This window comes from Struthio camelus, chromosome 4 (genome assembly GCF_040807025.1).
Source record: "Struthio camelus isolate bStrCam1 chromosome 4, bStrCam1.hap1, whole genome shotgun sequence".
Taxonomy (NCBI): Eukaryota; Metazoa; Chordata; class Aves; order Struthioniformes; family Struthionidae; genus Struthio; species Struthio camelus.
The window spans coordinates 68010742-68029861 of NC_090945.1; the positions used below are offsets into that span (position 1 = coordinate 68010742).

Sequence of the window (19120 nt, forward strand, 5' to 3'; positions counted from 1 at the left end):
AAAGGAAGGCTCCTTAAAATTTTGGAAATCTTGGCTGACAATATTAACCTAATTAGTGCAAGCATGTACTCTAAAAGCTTAAGAGGTTTTTTATGCAAAAAAAGTAAAGCGAGGATACTATCAATCCTATTATAACATATTGAAATAGTTGTACTTACAAGTGCAGCCACAGGCTGTGGCTACACTTTCCTTTGTAATCAAGGATATTTATTTCTTGGTTAAACAAAAAGCATGCTTGAATCCTACAATGAAATCCACACAGGCCCCTGTCACGACCCAGAGCTCATTGCATGAATGAGCCTTTATTAATCATTTCAAAGTTAGCTCAAAAGATAAGGAATTATTGTTGAGTTGATACTGTACACAGGACAATTAAAGTGTTCTGCTTCGCATAACACTTAATAAAAGGATAAACATTTAAATCTTGAATAAAATGAACATCTTAGAATATCCTGTTTTGCTGGACATCTGAGTTGAAAACTTGAACTAGTGGCTCCCTTGTGGGCTAGTACGTAGGGAGTGACCTTAACAAACTTTATTCAGACTAGGAGGAGAGGAGGAGGATTATGAGAATAAGGATGTTAGTAGCACGTCTCTATAAAGTTCCTTGCAGTTGACGGATTTAATATTTATATTTATTTTTGTATCCACAGACTCTATCCAACCAGTGGCCCACTGTGCTTGGTACTGTAAAAACGGACAGACATTAATCCATTATTCTAAAGCATATATATATATATACAGCTAAACCTATGTAAAGTTGCACTGCTTACACTGAGACCACACATCTCTAAAAGCTTTGCCAGATTGAATGAATGGCAAAATTTCATCCAGCTTCTGATGTCTCCTACATAGGTGTCTACCTCAAAACTAGTACTTTACTGTGCATGAACAGACTGTGTCAAAGAATACACTAAGGTAGACAAATATGACAGGGAGGCTGGCTGTCATCTAAATGAACTGGCATTTTAAATATGATTCACTTGATATATAGCCAGAAGGTCCATTCCCTGTGAGTTACCTCAGAGAATACTACCAACATGAGAAAGATAGAGATGGAATTTTCAGAAGACCTCAGTATTGGACCAACTTTGTTTCTATTAAAGCTAATAGTAAAACATGTTCTGAAAAAATAGAGCTATGTGTGTGCTGAACACTTTTGTCCATCCTGATATAAAGGCAGAAGCTGAACTATAATGTCTTAATGACCTTGCACAGGCATGAAGTATCGCATGACCTCACTGAGTATGGGAGATTGTATTCTGTAAGGAATATGAGACCTAATGGTCAGGTTTTCAGATGCACTCAACTTTATCTTTCACAATGAGAGGTATGAGTGACAAGCACTTTTAAAGATCAGTGTGGTTCCTTTGTTCAATGAAAAACTATCGCCGTGCAAAACTGATTTAGAAATAATATGTGTATGGAGCACATTTTCATCTGTTTCCATCCCAAGAGCAAGAAGCAGGATTAAAACTACTCGCGTTCCTTTCAGCTAAACATTTTTTTTTCTAATTACATCACTTTACCCTGATTTACATGAGTTTTAGCTTCAAGAATCATTGGACATTGCTGAACGCAAATAGGCACAAAGGAAAATTGTATTAAGTTTGCACAATTGATCTTTCATCATTTTAAATTGTACCTTTTAAAATTTCCTATAAAATCAGCCTCAAGTACTCCCATTGTTGACCGTCATCAAGTAGAGCAGGGTTACTCTGGGAAAACCCATTCTCAGTGATGTAAATTATAGGGTTATTATATGTATCCTAGAACGAGAGAACAGAAGTTTACTCAGAACAGACGTAAGAAAGCCCATAAAATCAGATGCATTACCCTCTATCTTTCCTAACCTACGAACTAAAACTAGTTTTCATCAAATTGCACTGACCCTATTAATGTAATTTTCCATGAGCTGACCTTTTATGACTAACAATGGAAAAGCAAAACTGTGCAAATATCCGTGAAGACAGTGAAATGACTTATTTTAATGGGAAGACTAAAATATCTTTCCTGCATTAGCATCTGGTTATTGTCACTGCTCCTTCACCCCTTGGTGCTGGCAATCACCACACATCCCATTGCCAGCAGTAGATTCATGCCAGGAAAGCCTTACTGCTGGCATCAGAAAGATCGTTTCTGGAGTTCAAAAGATGATATAACACTAGTGCGTCATTTCAAACTGTAAAATAACTATCAAGTACAAAGGCAATAAGAAAGTACTGAGGCTCCTACTCTTTATAGCTAGCATGCAAAAATCAAATTAAGGATCCCAAGGTAACTTGTTTATTTATACTCTTGTACAGTGTCTTACGCTATCCAGATGTGCTCATCAAAAAAAAAAAGAAACAACAACAAAACCACCCATATTACTCATTGGACTCTCAGATCCCCTCATGGGCCAGCTAGCAGTGGTAAAACGGTTCTCTGAGCCTTATGTCACATCTTGATATAATTTGGAAGTCAGTGGAAATCCCATGGTATTACCACCAGCCATGAACTCCCAGTTGCAATAGGCCAGGAAGGATCCATTATTTATTCAGCTTCATTGTCCAATGAAATCACAGAATCACAGAATCGTTTCGGTTGGAAGGGACCTCTGGAGATCATCTAGTCCAACCTCCCTGATCAAGCAGGGTCACCTACAGCACATTGCCCAGGATCACATCCAGACGGGTTCTGAATATCTCCAGGGAAGGAGACTCCACTACCTCTCTGGGCAACCTGCTCCAATGCTCTGTCACCTTCACAGTGAAGGAGTTTTTTCTCAGGTTCAGACGGAACTTCCTGTGGTTCAGTTTCTGCCCATTGCCTCTACTTAGCTTATTGTCTGTATCTTCATGGTCTTTAATTTTGCAGGAAGAGTAATAGTTCAGAGCAAAGAAGTTAGCAGTACTCATGACCATCATTTTTTCTTTAATAAATTCTGGAAGCCTTGATGACAAGTAAGCTTGATTTGTACTTATTCCAGAACAGGACTTCATGATAACTGGATACTCACCATCAGCAAATATTGTTCTGGCAAACCAATCTAAAGTAAAGGACAGGTACCTTTTATTTGTTTCTTGATCTGCTACAGAATTTGGGTCTGGAGGTTCTACCCAATCTGTGCTCACAGCTACAGACACAGGTTCACATTTTTTATCTCTATCTAATCATAACTGTGCCAGGATTTAGCATGATCTTTTATCATATTATGAGCTGCCTTGTAAGCTCTGATACAAGGTTCTATTATAGCTGGGGCTATACCTTTTTAATAACCATCTATGCCAACAACATAAGGCCTATTAATAGTCAACCACAGTTTTACTCAGTCTCCAAACTTTCTGAAGCAATACTTTGCATAAATATCAAAGGTCTCAATGATCATTTCAGATCTCTAGTCTCTTTCATCTTCTAAGGGCTGAGGTAAATCAAAGTAATACAGTGTCACCATAGGCAGGACACCATTTGTCAGAAGGTCATTAATAATTTTGTTGTAGTAACTGATTCCTGAAAGTATTAAAAGAAACAGAAAAGGGTTAATTTGATAACTTTAATACATTTCAAAATATGAAGGAACTTCACTGCACATTTTTCTCTGTTCCCAATGCACATACTCCCTCTTCACTGCATGCTGACTACTGTTACAAGACCCAGAGCTGGCAAAAACGCTCAGCACACAGCATCTTCCATCCAAGCACATAGAATGAAATAAGGATGCAAATTTTCAAAATAGATCAGTGAACAGCAACTCTCCAGGAAAAGCATAATGCTGGTGGGTGCCAGTAATATGCAAATACAATTATTTCATTTAAATGTCTGAATGGGAACCTGGTTGCATATACAAGACCAAAATGCTTTGGAAAAGTCCTGACACTTGACATTCTGACAAATAAATTTGTTCTTAATAAAAATATGTCTTTTCTTGAGAACTGTATCTTTTAAATAGTTTAGTGTGAGACTCAGCCAAGTAACTGAGCTGGTCTTTTACGATTTGAACTCAGCTAGACAAGCTGTTTCCCCTAGGCTATTCCATTGTCCGTCATTCTCCGTGCCATCATCAAGGATACTGCCAATGCACTCAGTATTTTTTAAGTAAAGGGAATCTAGAATGGTGTGAGTTCAATGGTTCCCTCCCTAGATGGGACATCTCGCCAGATCTGTATGACGTTTATATGTTTTTTCAGTGACTCCTGTAGCTTTTTGATGGAATTTAAGGCTACCAACATGAATGACTTCATATTAGTTTATGCAAGAAACCAACTCTCTTCTTTCTGCACTGCTATAGCTGCAGGTAGCTCAATCCTTCTAGTTGCAAGAAGGAATTATCTCAATTCTTAAAAAGCTCAAGACTTCCAACCTTTCTTGTCCCCCCTTGACATGACAGAGACCAACTGTAATTTCCTGGATGAATTGTTTAAGCTGACCAGCACTGGGAAACCTTTGGGGATGTATTTCTAGAGGCTTAAAAGGAATTTACCTTCTGTTTGGATTTAGCAGTGGCTGACATGAATATGTTTCCTGAAGGACCATTTTTATGCTGCTTGGAGATCACTGTAAGTTTAAATATCTTTAAGCTCTCATATACTTTGTATACTAAAGTTTAAATATACTTTAAGCTCTCATACAGTCATTTTTAATTTTCCTTAAACCCAAATACAACTACATTAGTTTTAAACCTTCTGAAAACACTAGATATTGCAAAACACATTATAAGCTCAGGTTCAAAGAATATCAGTTAGCTTACTTTTTTACTAGAACTATCTAGTTTAGTAAGGTAATCGAAAAAGGCCAATAGGGGCCTTGAATTATTTGTTAAGCTAAGAGGCTCCAGCTGTGAATATATCTCCATCACGCTGGTGTAATGTAAAAATCAGACATAAATTTACACAAAGTGTTTAAGAATCTTTGAAATCTAAAATTCAGTGAAAGTTCCCAAACCCTTGCTGGACTGATACCCAAAACTAAGAAAGGATTAAAGAAGTTGGGGACATGGAAGAGAGGAGGAGGAGGAAGAAAAGAAGACTAGGTTGCATAGACTAGCAAAGTGTATGATTAGGAAGTTATGTATGGTTCGGATTATTATTTTTAGCAGATTGTGAATTAGAGATATTTTTACTCCAAAACAGGCCACTTGTTCATGAGTAAATAAGTTTGTACTATACTAGCTTCTTCCCATGGGTTCTTAGGTTCAGCTTATTCTGTATTGGTATTTAAAAATGCCAACACAGAACCCTATACTACCTTATCCTGAAAAGGACAGTATTAGACTTTAAACTACCCTAACTTCAAATGGCTAGTCTTAAGTATTTCTGTCAAGCTGCTTTTCTAATACAACATTTACTGCAACCAACATGAATCCCGTATTGAGAGTGCTTCTTCCTGTAAACAAATGGGTGCATACACACCCTTTATCACAGTAAGACTCAACAAGCTGGTTTACACAGTAATTCACAATGAATCTCACAGGTAGTTTGCTTTTCCTTCTAAATAGATCACCACAAAAAAATAGATTAAATTCTGAGGAGATGCATGCCTGAGAATGCACTCATGTAAAAAGGAAGGAATTCAGCAGTATTCTAATATTTGAAAAAGAAAATTCTTCTAATTTTCAACCAGTTAGGAGCAAATTCACAGTCACAGTGACCCATTCCACTTTAGTGGGACTGGTCATGTGTTAACTGTTTGCTGATGGGACTGCGAGGTTTATTACATAAACTTAATCTCGGGAAAAGAGAAATCCTTCACTGATACAAGATCCTGTTTTACCATATTTAGAGCAGTGCTCCTAAAAAGACAAAGAAGCTTCCCATTATAATTTTCAGATCATGTATTATTTAGTACAAGCTGTAACATTTAATGCAACCAGCTGTCATTTTTTACGTATCAATTAAATATCAATAATGGAAAAGATTTATGTTTTGTGTTAGAAAGAGAAACATAACTGCATCCCCGAAAAATGTAAATGTCAAGTCAAATTTCCAGATTGTTTCATGCTTTCCAAAGTAGCCTGATTCCATTTTTATGGCTATATCTGTAGGTCATCTAAATGCAGAAATACAGAAGGAAACTTTCTTCTGGGGAAAGTGTGTATACACGGTTTGGGTTGGAGGCACTCCAAACATTTTGGGATTGCAGGCATTAAGGAACACTCTGGAAAGTGAAGACTTGTTCTTTTCTCCTTTCCATCTTCTTTCCGCATCTGAAGAAAGGCATAACATCAACTCTCCTGGACATAATACACCTATGCCTACTACTTCTGTCCTCCTCCACACTGACATCTAGTGTTTAGCAGTTAACTTATTCTGCTCAAGGCAGCTTCTACGGTAAAATAATTGTACAAAAATACTTTAAAAACAAAGTTAGGATAAGTTTTAGCCTGAAATCTGACATTTCTTAGAAATAATACACCTACAGGACTGCTGCTGTAAAAGAACTTCTCCCCACCCCCGGTGAGTTGGAAATAGAACGCTTTTAAAGGTTTTCAAATGTCCTATGTTTTAGGTGTGAAATTGGTAGTGAATCAGTTGGTGTGAATGATTTTATTTGAAAGGACATTGCTCTAAGCTTTCTAATTCTTCACATGCTCTTTGTAAAAATGTTTATATATAAGATGATGGCCTTTCCATGCTATGCAGTTACAATTGCTTCAACAGATCACTGCACAGGAGAAGTGAACTCCTGCCTAATGAAAGCTGGCCTACTTGGAGTTCCTCCAATGCCCTTTCGCTAAATGTAAAGTTCATAATATTAATCAGGCAACTGCTTATACTGGGGATCCAGTGAACATTTTCTAAAATTATAGCTGAGTTTTGTCAAAATGTTAGCTTTCCTTACCAAGTGCATTCAGAATGTCTGCTTGCTATCTCCCGCTCTGACCTCTGAATAACAAAGCCTGTTTAGCAGGCGGCTCGGTGGTGTACGTACCGCACCGTGCCTGCAGCACTAGCTGAAGGAATCTAAGTACAGGGAAGAAACCACAAGTACTCAGCCAAATATAAACTCAGCGTGCCACAAAACACCTTCCTGGGGAAAGGAGCTAGTAAAAGCAGGCTGCATGCTGTAAATTTTGGTAGCAAAGGTAAAGTCAGGTCTCTGTAGGACACTGGCACAATTTTTGCAGTCATGCTCTGCAGGGGAAAATGGTTGGTCTGTTTGCAGCAGATTCACTAGCCCCCGCCACTGGGGAATCCTTGAAACAGAGGCTCCTCCACTCTTTGGTGAGAAATGTAATCTGCAAGATGCAGAAGACAGACTGCTGCCTCCTTCAACACGAACATGAAATTCCACATGACGAAAATTCTGCAGAAACACACTGCTTCTGTTGATATTCTCCTAGTACAGATCAGGATAACCTGAGGAGCATTTTTTAAGAAGTCCTTTCCTTTGTAGCCTTCCATCTTTGCCATCTTCAAACCAGTGGGAGAAAAGAATTGCCAAGGCAAACTCTGCCCCAAAAGTACAAAGATACATATCTTTCTGGTGGAAATGAGATTCAGAAGAGTAGGAGATAGGGTTGAGATTCAGAGGTTCATGCAAATCTACTTATTTTTTTTTTGTTGGAACGTTCTCCCGCTAGCATATAGGAGGCCTCAGCTAACTGCCCTGATTCTCCTGTCCTTTCTCGTTCAGCTTCAGTTCCTCTTATTCTTCATAATTCCCTTCATTTCTTCTTTCTTCTGTTCCCTACATTATGCAAGCAAATCTGCCCTTTTCTTTCTTTTCACAGTAAGTCACCTTCATCTTTCACCCTAGTCTATACCAAAGGAGTTAAAAAAAAAACCAAACAGATGTGCAATAAATTTGATATCTGACATTTAGCAGTCTGACCAGCCTGTTTATGTGCTGCATCCCTTTTCACTTACATTTTTATATCGCTCGCTGAGACTTGTGAAAAGTCTTCTCTTCAGAACAGGGACTGTCTTGTGTTTGCCACAGAACTAAGCACAATTTCTAGCTGAGCATGAAGAATCCCCTCTAATTTTCTAACTAATGAAAATATCTGCAGAAAATCTGTCCCTTTTAGACAGTGTAAAACAGTAGATGTGGAGTTCAGTACATCTGGCTATACTGATAAACTGTCTAAATGTACTGGCCAAATAAGAGATTTGTCTATTGTAAGCCATCCAAAAATATCCTCATGGCTAGGATCCCCGTAAGTATAAACATTCTGATGAAGCAAAGTGATTTAGAGTTACAATTAAAAAAACTGGAGTAAGCAAAAAATACATAGGAAACATAACACTAATCCTATCCCAAAAGATTGTGCTATCCAAGGGGATCTAGAATATTAATTAGTAAGTTGTTGCAAACCTATAAAAATCATCCCGTAATTACTCTGAAAAAAGTTGCAATTTCAAAGCTACACTGCAGAATAGCATACTGGATTAATTATGCCAGACTGCAGCAATAACCTTGAATTAAAGCTGCAACCTTCTATTTTTAAGAAACAATTGCCTTTCTGGTTGATGAAACCTGTCGTCCCATCAGGTAACAGACGTGACCAGGAAAGAGAAAAGCGATAATGAGTCAATCCAAGCTGTTTGATACATTTCAAATCTTCCTCCCACAGAGTGTAGCTGCCACAAGCTACATCACCAGTCTGGTTCTTGAAAACTCGATCTCCTCCCTGATGGGTGAATGTGTCCCAGACATTAGGGCCTTTTCCATCTGCATTCCAGCCTCCTGATTAAAAAACAAAACTTGGTCGTTACACTTTTGACATCAAAAGACATATGTTGAATGTAAATATTTATCACAATGTAGGCACAAGAATCTCAAAATCTTATGAGCAAATTCCGCCCCCCCATATCATTTGAAATAACTAGGAATTTTCAAGCATTAGTATATATTTGCATTAGGTTTTGCATTTATTCATATTTTTGCTTGCTGTTAGTTATTTGAAAATCCTGTTTCAAAAAGCACTCAGAGTTCTGACACACTTTGTACTTTCTTAGCCAAAAATCAGATGCTTGCAGCTCTTGAGATATTACACATTTTCACAAAGGGCATTTTCTAATGCAACTTCCATCCATAAATGTAAAAGATCAGTCCATATCAAAGAAAGCCTTTGGGGTATGAGAAATACCTCCAACAAATAGGCACTTATGGCTTTCTGGATGTCCTTTGAAAATCCTGACAGTCTGTTAAAAAGAAAGGAATGCCATTATGAGCCATGGCCCTAGGCATACACAAGATGAATTAATAACACGGCTCTGCAAATCTTCTGCTTTTCGCTTGGCCAAACGTTCACAGAAATGAATTTTGTGCATTCAAAATCCCTGCACCACTTTCTTCACTCTCATAGTTCTAAGAAATTTCTTTGTAATTCTAAAATTGAGATAGAGGTTACCTTTAAAATACTTAAAATTTAGCTATTGTTTGAGATCTGACATTATACAGTATTTAAACCAAATAAATGCACCTGTCTTCACAACAAGCCTCTTAATCTATCCAGAACCATGCTGTAGCCCAGGCAAACGTTTCATTTTTAATGTGAAGAGCTCTGTAAACTTACATGCCTGCAAAGTGTGATTTTATCATAAAATTCCAAATAACCCCCGAATGTCCAGTTTCATTTACCAGCAAGATTTTTCAGAGTGCCAGTGAATGCCCTGTCATGGGTTACTCTCTAAAAACTAAGAAGACATTGCATGTTAAAATCATGTATAAATTAAATATCAGTTAGGTTGTAAGATTAATAACTATATAATAGCTACATATCAATCCTCAATAAAAGTGTTTTAATAATCAATTAGTATCATAGAAATTAGAGATGGAGGAGAACTATTAGGAGGTCACTGAGTCCATCCCCTGCCAATGCAAGATTGCTCCCTTAAGTATATTCAGTACTTAATACACATCTGTCTTATTAAATCTAAGTTTAATGCAAGGTTAAGCATATTGAAGACACTTAATTTAAAGCGTTACTAAAATCTGTAATATCACTTCTATAACCTAGCTTTTCAAAGATCATTGTCACATTTCATGTTCTTTGCTGAATTTTATCACAGCACACGAACACCAATACATCTACATTTGGTTGATCAGTAAATTAAACTCTTACAGGGGACAACCTTCAAAGTAGGTCAATTTTTAGATCCAGACTGTTCGAGTTTCTGTTACTCTCAGATTTTATCAGTGACTTTGTGCTCTGTCTGAATATACCTCAGAAAAATACAATACTAAAAGTTTTCTATGTACTGCTTTTGATTGCAAATACATCTCCTGAAATAAACTGTCATTTTTAGGAGAGTGCGTGAAGGAATAAATAATAGTAATTCTTTTGTGGTGTCTAGAATGTAGAAGTCTTTAACAGCAGATTTCCTGCAACACATTTGAAACAGTGGCCCCAATCTGGACCATGACACAGTTCCTTTTCCCCAGGGTTGTGGTGAAAAGAAGCTAAAAGTTGCCCTAATGGGTAGCTAAGACACCTTCATTTAAGGATAATCAGCTGGCACAGACAGTGAACTGTTACTTTTTTGCCAGCCTTCCTCCAGCAAAGGAGGTGGGAAGGAGGTGGAGAGGCACCGGATTTTCTATGGAGTACGACAGGACATTAGCCAGTATAAAGCCATGACTGGGGCTGTGGCAAACAGACCCACTTTCAGCTGTGCTTCAGGTTATTCTTAGAGCCCCTCAGAAGCTGTACAGAACTGGGCTTACACCTTTAATCTCGCTCCAAAATCTCTATGCTACAAACACAGCATTCATAGTGTAGACATACACTGAGTTTTAGTCAGCTTTAGGGCCAGAAAAAACAGTGATGAGGAATTGATTTTGCATTTCAAACACAGAGGTGAGACTTAGCTACCATATTATCACATATTAAAATAATGTCATCAAATGATTAAAATCAATTATCATGTAACATGCTGATGCCTGTTCCTCATTCTCTAGTTATTACAATGGAATAAGATAGAATATCTTTTCTTTTGAAGTGAAGCAAGGGTAGAAATATTACTGATCAGAGTGTTTAAGTTTTCTTGTACTTTTCCAAGTTACATTTTTTTCTAATTCAGTTGTGCTTCCACCTTTTGGAGTGACATTTTCTTGGCCTGGTCTCTACCCAGAAGGTGAAATTTTGTTTGAATTAATGCAGTTCAACTATTTGGCATAAGAAAGAAGTGAAGAAAACCACTTTTACCATTATGAGAATTTTTTGCAACTTTTCTCTCTCCTCCCCTCCCCCAAAAAATCAAGCAGTGAGTTGAAATTTAGCATAGAAATGGCCCTCAGTGAGAAGAAGTGCCTTTGAGTGTTCTGGTGCAAATTGATTTTGATTTGACTGAGTCATGAACCTTTGAAATCTGCACTTTGAGCATGCAGAGTACAATTGGTATGATTTTTTAGCACTTTGAAATATACAGAGTGAAGAAGGTTGTGCTGTGCATAAATACATAGCTGACAGTAAAAAATAAAGTAGCCTGTCAGCCTTTGCCTCATCCACTGTGTATCTTGTGATATGTGCAACAACTGAGTTTGTACTCTACAAGAACTATTGCTTCTATCATGCTGTCTTTAAGTCAGAAGCTGCACACTTTCCCAAGCTTTCAGGAGGAGGAATTCCCTGTTGAGTTTCTTACTTCTGTGGAAATAGGGTCATCTGAGCAGTGTCTACACCACACTATAGATTTTTTTTAAGCTTCTCCCACTCAGAAGCCTTAAGAAAGCTCATTAAAATTACATTAAGAGAACATTAAATTTGTACATCCAGCCACTCAAAAGGCAGGAAATTATAATGTCATTTTATATGCACACACAATTCACATTTTAAAAATCAGTTAGCAGAGCAAGGCGCATTGCAGGACTCGAGTTAGAATCTGGCCCAGAATATTGATTCGCAGGGAACGCAGAGTTGTTCAGTCTATTAGGTGAAGCTAACAGAGCTCATTAAAAGGTTTCAGCTATGGACAAGTATTCCTACTTTCTGCAATAACCAAGAACTAAAGGCTACTTCTTCAAAGACAATTGGAGATCTACAACTCCCATTTAGATACTGAAATCAATGGGAGTTAAGTGTCTGTACGCTGCAGGGTATAATATGAGAAAATCTGATCTATATGTATTTGAAAGGTCCCTAAACACGCATTTATGAAGAGATAAAGGTTCGGATTATGGCTGCTGGGGTCTCTATACCTTTTTACATTCCCTCCACTGCTACATGTTTTCATATGATGGTGGGCAAACCATTTTATCAGTGTCTCCATTCACTGTTTGGAACATGATACACATCCTCGGGGAGGGTCTCCACAAGTCCAGCCGCTAAGCTCTCAGTTCACTGCTTTTCATACTCCTTGGAGAATAATTTCCTACGAGGACTCTCCTGTCAGTACCAACGTCTGATGAGGTAGTTCTCCCATCCGTTCTGTTTAGGAATATTTATTAGTGATCTACTTAGATAAGCTCTAGAGAAAGGAAATACTCAAGGACTATTGGGGAAATTACTTATTTCTGCTTTTTCCTCCCACTCCCGGTAGTTAGTGAAAGATTCCTTCTCCCATCATATAGTTATGTTTCTGAGATCTGAAACCTTTTTTACCCTCTTCTTACTGCTCAGGCCAGAAGGATTTAATGGAAGTGCTACATGGATTTGCATCAGATTTAGCATCTATACAATGAGCCAAAGATCAAACACTCTCCTTCCTGGATCCAGATTTTATGCTTCTATTCACTTAAAACTCCCTTAACGCTTTGGCAGATAAAAATTGATGCTTTCAATTTGATAGGCTACTGTAGCTGTACCCCAAGCAAATCCAGCTGGAAAAGCAATATCCTCTGGACATCAGCTGCAGGGACAGGAGAGTACATTATCCAAAACTATGGAGATGTGGGCTTGCTTTACCGACAGTGGTTTCTGGCTAGCTCACTCTTCCTCTTATTACGAGCAGATTCTATACTGAAGACAAAAATAAACCCTAAGCAGTTTCACACACTGAAAGGTAAGCCGTACACCTTGCATATCTCCAGATTCAAGTAGAGAGGTTCGGTCAGCTAACAGTTAAAGTGAAAAAGGCAGCTGTGCAAAAGCCTACAGCAATCTCAGTAAAAGGGCTCTATCTAGGACAAAGTATCAGTGCACAGGAACACATTTCAGCTCCCCTTGTCATCCCCCTATCTCCCACGACCCAGAAAAAGGACTTCGTGGAGCTTCTACCCAACATAAATTCTTTAGTCACCTGGCAAAGAATCATTTCCATCTCTTTTGGCAAGCTCCAAAAATCTCTCTTCTTTTCTGGCATCAAATTAGTATTTTTCTCTCAAAAAAACAAAACAATTGGCCTAACCATGCTGCAGTATGTGGGAAGGGATGCTTTAGCCATGGCATGTTTAGCCATGGAAATCAATAAGTAGAAGAGGAAGATTTGCATGGGAGTACAGACAGAACAGCCATCCTTTTCCTTTAACATCCCATGGACGCTCTTTCTTCCTAGAGCAGCAATGACAAGTGTCTGGCATGTGTGCCAGAATCAGCATCTGCAAAACAGCCCTCAGGTCTTTTCCTCTACCCTCTGTCAATGCTACTACCATTCTCCTGGCAGCACGCTGAGAGAGAAGCAGCAGCAGGAGGAAAGGTCTAGATAAGATTGTAACAAACGGGTCAGGCTGCAAGTAGCTTACTGTCCCCACCCAGAAACCTGCAACATGTAAATAAATACCTTAAGACCTGGCACACTAGATGGCACTACCGCAAGGTTTTTTTTGGACTTACAGGCATTTTTTTCCCCCCATTTCTTATATACCATAACCACACTGCTTTTGCTAAGGTCAGTATCTGCATTTATCAGACTACTAGACAATAGCGTCTGACCGCTACACCCTTTTCTTCTTACATGGTTGCGTGGTATTATTTATTTTTGCTTGCTTCTTTTTGATTTTCAAACCTTTCCTGATGAGGACTTATCCCTGAAAAGCATCATACACACTAGTAACATTTTCTTTTACACTGAAAATAAGATAAACCTTAACATACACAGAAGACCCACTAACACAGTTAATACACATATTTTTGCCAGAAATACACACAATGGAAGAGGCAACTTATTAGGAAAAAAATTTTGTAGAGTTGCAGAGAAGCTGATATAATTCTGCAGTGCCCATTACAGAACCAGACAGCGCAGATGCAATGCAAAATGAAACAGGCTTTCACAGCAGGCATGCATTTCCTCAAGTGTCTTTCAAAGGAAAGGTAAAAGCCGCATGAATACAAAGGAACAAAGGGGGGAATGAGGTACAACATACAAACCTGTTCCCAAAACACATGCTGACACATGGTTTAGAAAAACATATATCCTATATATATTTTATACAAATGGCCCAAAACTGATACAATGAACTAATTAATGTTCTTTGGCTGAAGCAGCCTCCTGATCAGTATCCTAGTACAACACTGAAAACCCTGAATTCAAAAATTATAAATTAGTTCCTGGTCCGTATCTTTCAGTTGCAAGAAGGTAAGCACTGGACAGTTCACAATAAAACTCATCAGGGACATCTAAAATAATGATTAATAGGTATTAATGAACTAGAGCAATTATGCATATTTTTCCATCATTGAATATTATTGGTGGGTACCTTTGAAAATGTAAGTGACATTAAGTCTTTTCCCAGAAAATCATACGATTCAATTTCACAGGAGATATAATAAATATGTAACACAATAATAGGGGGATAGGAGCAGACAGGAGACAGTAGCAATAAAAACCCAATAAAAAGTTTTATAAAAGTGCTTAACCATAAAAACAAGGCTAAAAAGTGTCACTGCTGATTTCCTGGCAGGAATCAACAGAGACAGAGATGAGTTTTAGAAGAGATTGAGTAGGAGGAAAATATTCCATAAGCAGTCGGGGGAAGAGTGAACAAAATTTGCCTCAGAGGTGAAGGCAGATTCACAGTAATGAGACAGCAGACTATGTCAAATAAGGAGGCAGATACTGAAAGATGCAGAGCTTCAAAATTCAGAGAAGCTGAGTTTATGGCAGCTAGTCTCAAATTCTTCCGGCAACCCAATTTCTAGATTTGTGACCTCACTTTTGGTTGCATTTCTGGACTCCTGAACACACTTTTTGTTGCAGAGGTGGGACTTGCAATTATATTTCCATTAGACCCACTACAGGTCATGACTCTTAGGATGCAAACCAGTGAACACCAGTATTTAATGCCTGACCGATCCAGCCTCATTCTTACTTTGATAATTTTCCCCACATCCAATAGCCTCAACCCAACCTAAAATTCAATATTCCACTATTTTGTTCGACTCGTATCGGTCCAAAGCTGAATCTAATTAATAAGAGCATTCAGTTCTTCCCAGAGGCAAAAATTTTCCAGACTAGGTTCAGGGTTTTTTGGTTTTTGCATTTGCATTGGCACAGACTGTAAGTAGATGAGCTCCAGTCACATTTTCCCAGGAAAAATTGAGTTCTTGGATATCCAAGTGCACTTGCATAAAAATATTTTTTGGCAGGTCAATACAGACCAAGAGTAAGTGGCGCTGATGCTAAGAGTTGGCAACCTATCTTTCTAAAAAGGTGGGTATTATATTAAGATGACGGATGAACAGGCTTTGGTGTTGGTCCATAGGGTCACATAAGATTAATCGTTATCAGAGGTGATCTTTTCCTGATTGAATCTATGTTTCCTAACTTCATATTATAAATAATTTTAATAATATTTACTATGGAATTTAGAAATTATACTTGTGGGGGGGTGTGAAAATTAAAATCTCTTTCCTGAAACTGTTCACTGCAGAAACAGAAGGATATAGCTGCTTTGGAAGTCAGATCGTATGTCTCTGAAACAGCCAAAGACAGAGGAAATTCACATACTCTGAGAGTTGTCTTTGAAATTACTACTCATAAATTTAGCTTCTATCCCCGGCAACATAATAGAACAGCTATTGAGAAAATAAATTTACTAAAACACTTTGAAGTCTGCCAGACAAACTTTTTTTTTCAATAGTAATATAAAATTAATGAACGGAAAGCAGAAGCTATACTGTCATTTGTCTGAATTTTAGCAGTATACCATCTTCTTTAGGATATTTTAGCATTGAACTTAGGTGTTCTCAACTACCTTATAGAGATAGTTTCTACCTTACACTGTTACTGCAAGAGAGGACCCCTAACTTTGATTCTCTAAATTGAGGCTAAATTAGAAGCCTCCACTATACTGTTGATTAGCCTTTCTTCTCCCGTCTCCAGTGTGTCGGAATTCTGTTCCCAAACTTAAATCAAATTGGAAATGAACTATCATGTTGACTGAAATGAAAGGTGATGACAAACAATGAAGGGTAATGATAAACAATAACTTTGAAGGGAGGCATTTAGTGTGATACACAAAGATTAGTATTACTTCTGATCTCATTTAATAGCTTCAATAATGAGCTAGAAGAGGGAGTAAATGGTACATTAATGAAATCTGCAGATCTATTAAACTAGGAGGAGCTGAGCACACTGCTGAAAATGGAGAAATAATACAAGGGGTCATGGCAAGATTAGAAACACAGGCAGAGTTTTTTAATGAGATTCAGTTTAGAAAATAGAAGAGTATCTGTGTTAAAAAAATGTGACAGATGGTGAAAGGTAAAAATCTAGAGAGTCGTAATGCTGGGCGAGATTTATAGTTAAGACTACCAGAAAAACTAGGCAAGAATTTGTAACTAAGTAGTGGAAAAAAACAGTGAAAGTTGGGCTGTGTGTTCATAACTGTTAGAGAATAAGTAAAGAAATAATGGCTTATCTTGAAACAGTTCCTGTATCTTTAGGTCTCTTCTGAAAGATGCATTTAGTTGCGGCACTGGAAAAACAGACTATCCTTCAGATGCTCAGAAAAAAACAGTATGTTTTGCAGCTACAGAAATTCTTCCAAGAAGAAAAATTAAAAGCATACAGTCCATTTAGCAAAAGGTATTGCCCTTGATGAAGTGAATGACATAACAGTGACCAACAGGCTAAAAGACAGTAAAAGAGCATGAGACAGTGAAGAAATAAAATGTTCTCCTACTCGTTATGGCAATTGCATCATGCAGTTTGAATTTTTTTGATATTGCTGAGGAAACTGCCGATCTAATACCAGCTGCTATGAAATTTCCAGTGCCAGATAGATGTGCCCAACACCTTGGAGAGATACAGCTAGTTGTGAGCTAGTTAATTCCAGTAGATGAGCTCACACAAATTAGTCTTGCTAGGAATAACTGTACATGAAGTAGGGCAGGGTGCCAAATTCTAATGCTGTACCACTTCCTGTATCAGGGAGAGTTTTTAATTCTGCATGGCACAGCACTAGGCTGTATAGTATTTGTATACAGTGATGTTCCATATTGGTCATCAATCTTCAAAAGTCCTTGATAGTTCTTGGCTGTCCTTCATTGCTGACTCTCTCCACAGGTCTGACCACTCAGAAGTTTGTCACTGTTTCTCTGTGATGACACAACAGTGCGTACCACACAGCACCATGTTGAGCCAGTTTTAAATTTTAACATCTCAGTAGAAAAACTAGCAAAAGTCCCTTCATGCGCCATGTTCCCTGCTGTTCCACATTTCTGCATTGTTCACCTTCTAAGTAAACAAACTTAAAAACAATGAACTGTCATGCAAACATATCAGGGAAAAAAAAGAGGCTATATATGAAAAGAAACATAAAAAATACGAGAATCATAGACAAACATGGAAAAAGTCCCCTGTAAATAAACCTGCTTGCTGAGACAGTACCCCTTCACTGATGTTACAAGGAGAGCTGCCTTGTATTTTGCCAAAAATGGACAGTTTCAAGCAGTTTGTAGAAACTGCCTACTGGCAAAGTTGCTGAATATGATTTTGCCAAGAAAATGTCTGTTGCGGCTAATCAAATTGAATGCAACCGGTTAGGATGACTTGTCTGAATGATTTTAAACTGAACTGTTTATTATCTTTAAAATAGAAGGCCCGGAAATCTTAACTGGATGTGAAGGCAGTACAATTTCCCTATTTATGTCATGAATCTGTACACTATTTCTCCTCACAGCCGAATTTTCACACCCGTGCATATATGATCTTCCCTGCACATACCCTATTCTGCTTTATAAACAGTATGTTCCTTTTTTTTTTTTTTTTTAACAAAATATACACCACAAAATCCCAACATCTCAAGTAAGGGTTCCCTAACTTTGGAATATCATTCAAGTGGACAAGAATGCAAATATGGAAGGCAATTTGGTCTCTTTTGAAAACATGGGCTCAGTATCTAATATCAAGATGCTTTGTGAAACTTCTTTCCTGTTAAGAACTAAATCATATCTATCTGCAGAAACCTAACAGATCACTTTAGTTTTGTTCCTGTTCACATATATGTTCTCTCTGTAGTATTCTCCCACCCTAACACTCACAACTTGCGTATTTCCCAGCAGAGCACAGACTTTTCTTGTGGGCTTCTGACCCCACGTGCCAGACTAATGGGCTTATCAACAAGAGGTAGGCAGGAGTCTAGCCAAAGCAATGCAGAGCAGGCATAGACCATAGGTCCCATCTTATGCATGCGCCCAAAGTCCCTAGCTACTATTCCATTCCCCCAGAGGGAAAGGTGCAGTCCAGTCACATAGCCTGGTATAGTGGGTAAAAAAAAAAGAGTTGAGAAGCCTGAATGTTGTTACCAGGATGGTGCAACATTGTCCTCTGTGTGTCTATCAATGCTCCACTAATGTCAATGGAAATCGTTAGCCGGTTTCAACCAAATTTGACAGAAAGCTAACATTTGTGAGAGGAAGTGGCTAAATAAATGGGATAGATTCTTATTGGTGGTGTAACTGATGCAAAGCCCAAAATGGAAGCACAACTATAGTATTAGACACCAGAGAATATACTCAGAGGAGACACATTACCAATGCCGACACCCATGGGAAATGCTTCATGCAAGATGCACAAAACCACAAAAAAGCTAAAGCCAAAAACCTCCAGACAAACCTATTTTTAAAACTGTTAATGATCATAGAACTATTTGTTCTTCTTCAGTTCTATGCAGATTTTCTCACTGAAACACTAATAACCTAGAAAACTTAATACTTTTTATCTTTTTTCCCCTTCAGATATTATTTTTTATTTTAACACATACAAAGAACAAGCTAGGAAAGGATTCTGCTCAGACTGATTTTGTACCGGGGATA

The 19120-nt window shown here is 38.0% G+C and overlaps 1 protein-coding gene across 1 annotated transcript in view; it reads right to left on the reverse strand.

Moving 5' to 3' along the window:
• Positions 1-1658: 1658 nt before the first annotated feature.
• The window catches only part of LOC104143115 (cytosolic beta-glucosidase-like), a 39077-nt gene continuing 21615 nt past the window's right edge, over positions 1659-19120 (reverse strand). The window contains 5 exon segments of the mRNA XM_068942922.1: positions 1659-1769; positions 2745-3154; positions 3157-3492; positions 8440-8667; positions 12700-12762. Of these exon segments, the coding sequence (XP_068799023.1) occupies positions 1659-1769; positions 2745-3154; positions 3157-3492; positions 8440-8667; positions 12700-12762 (1148 nt within the window).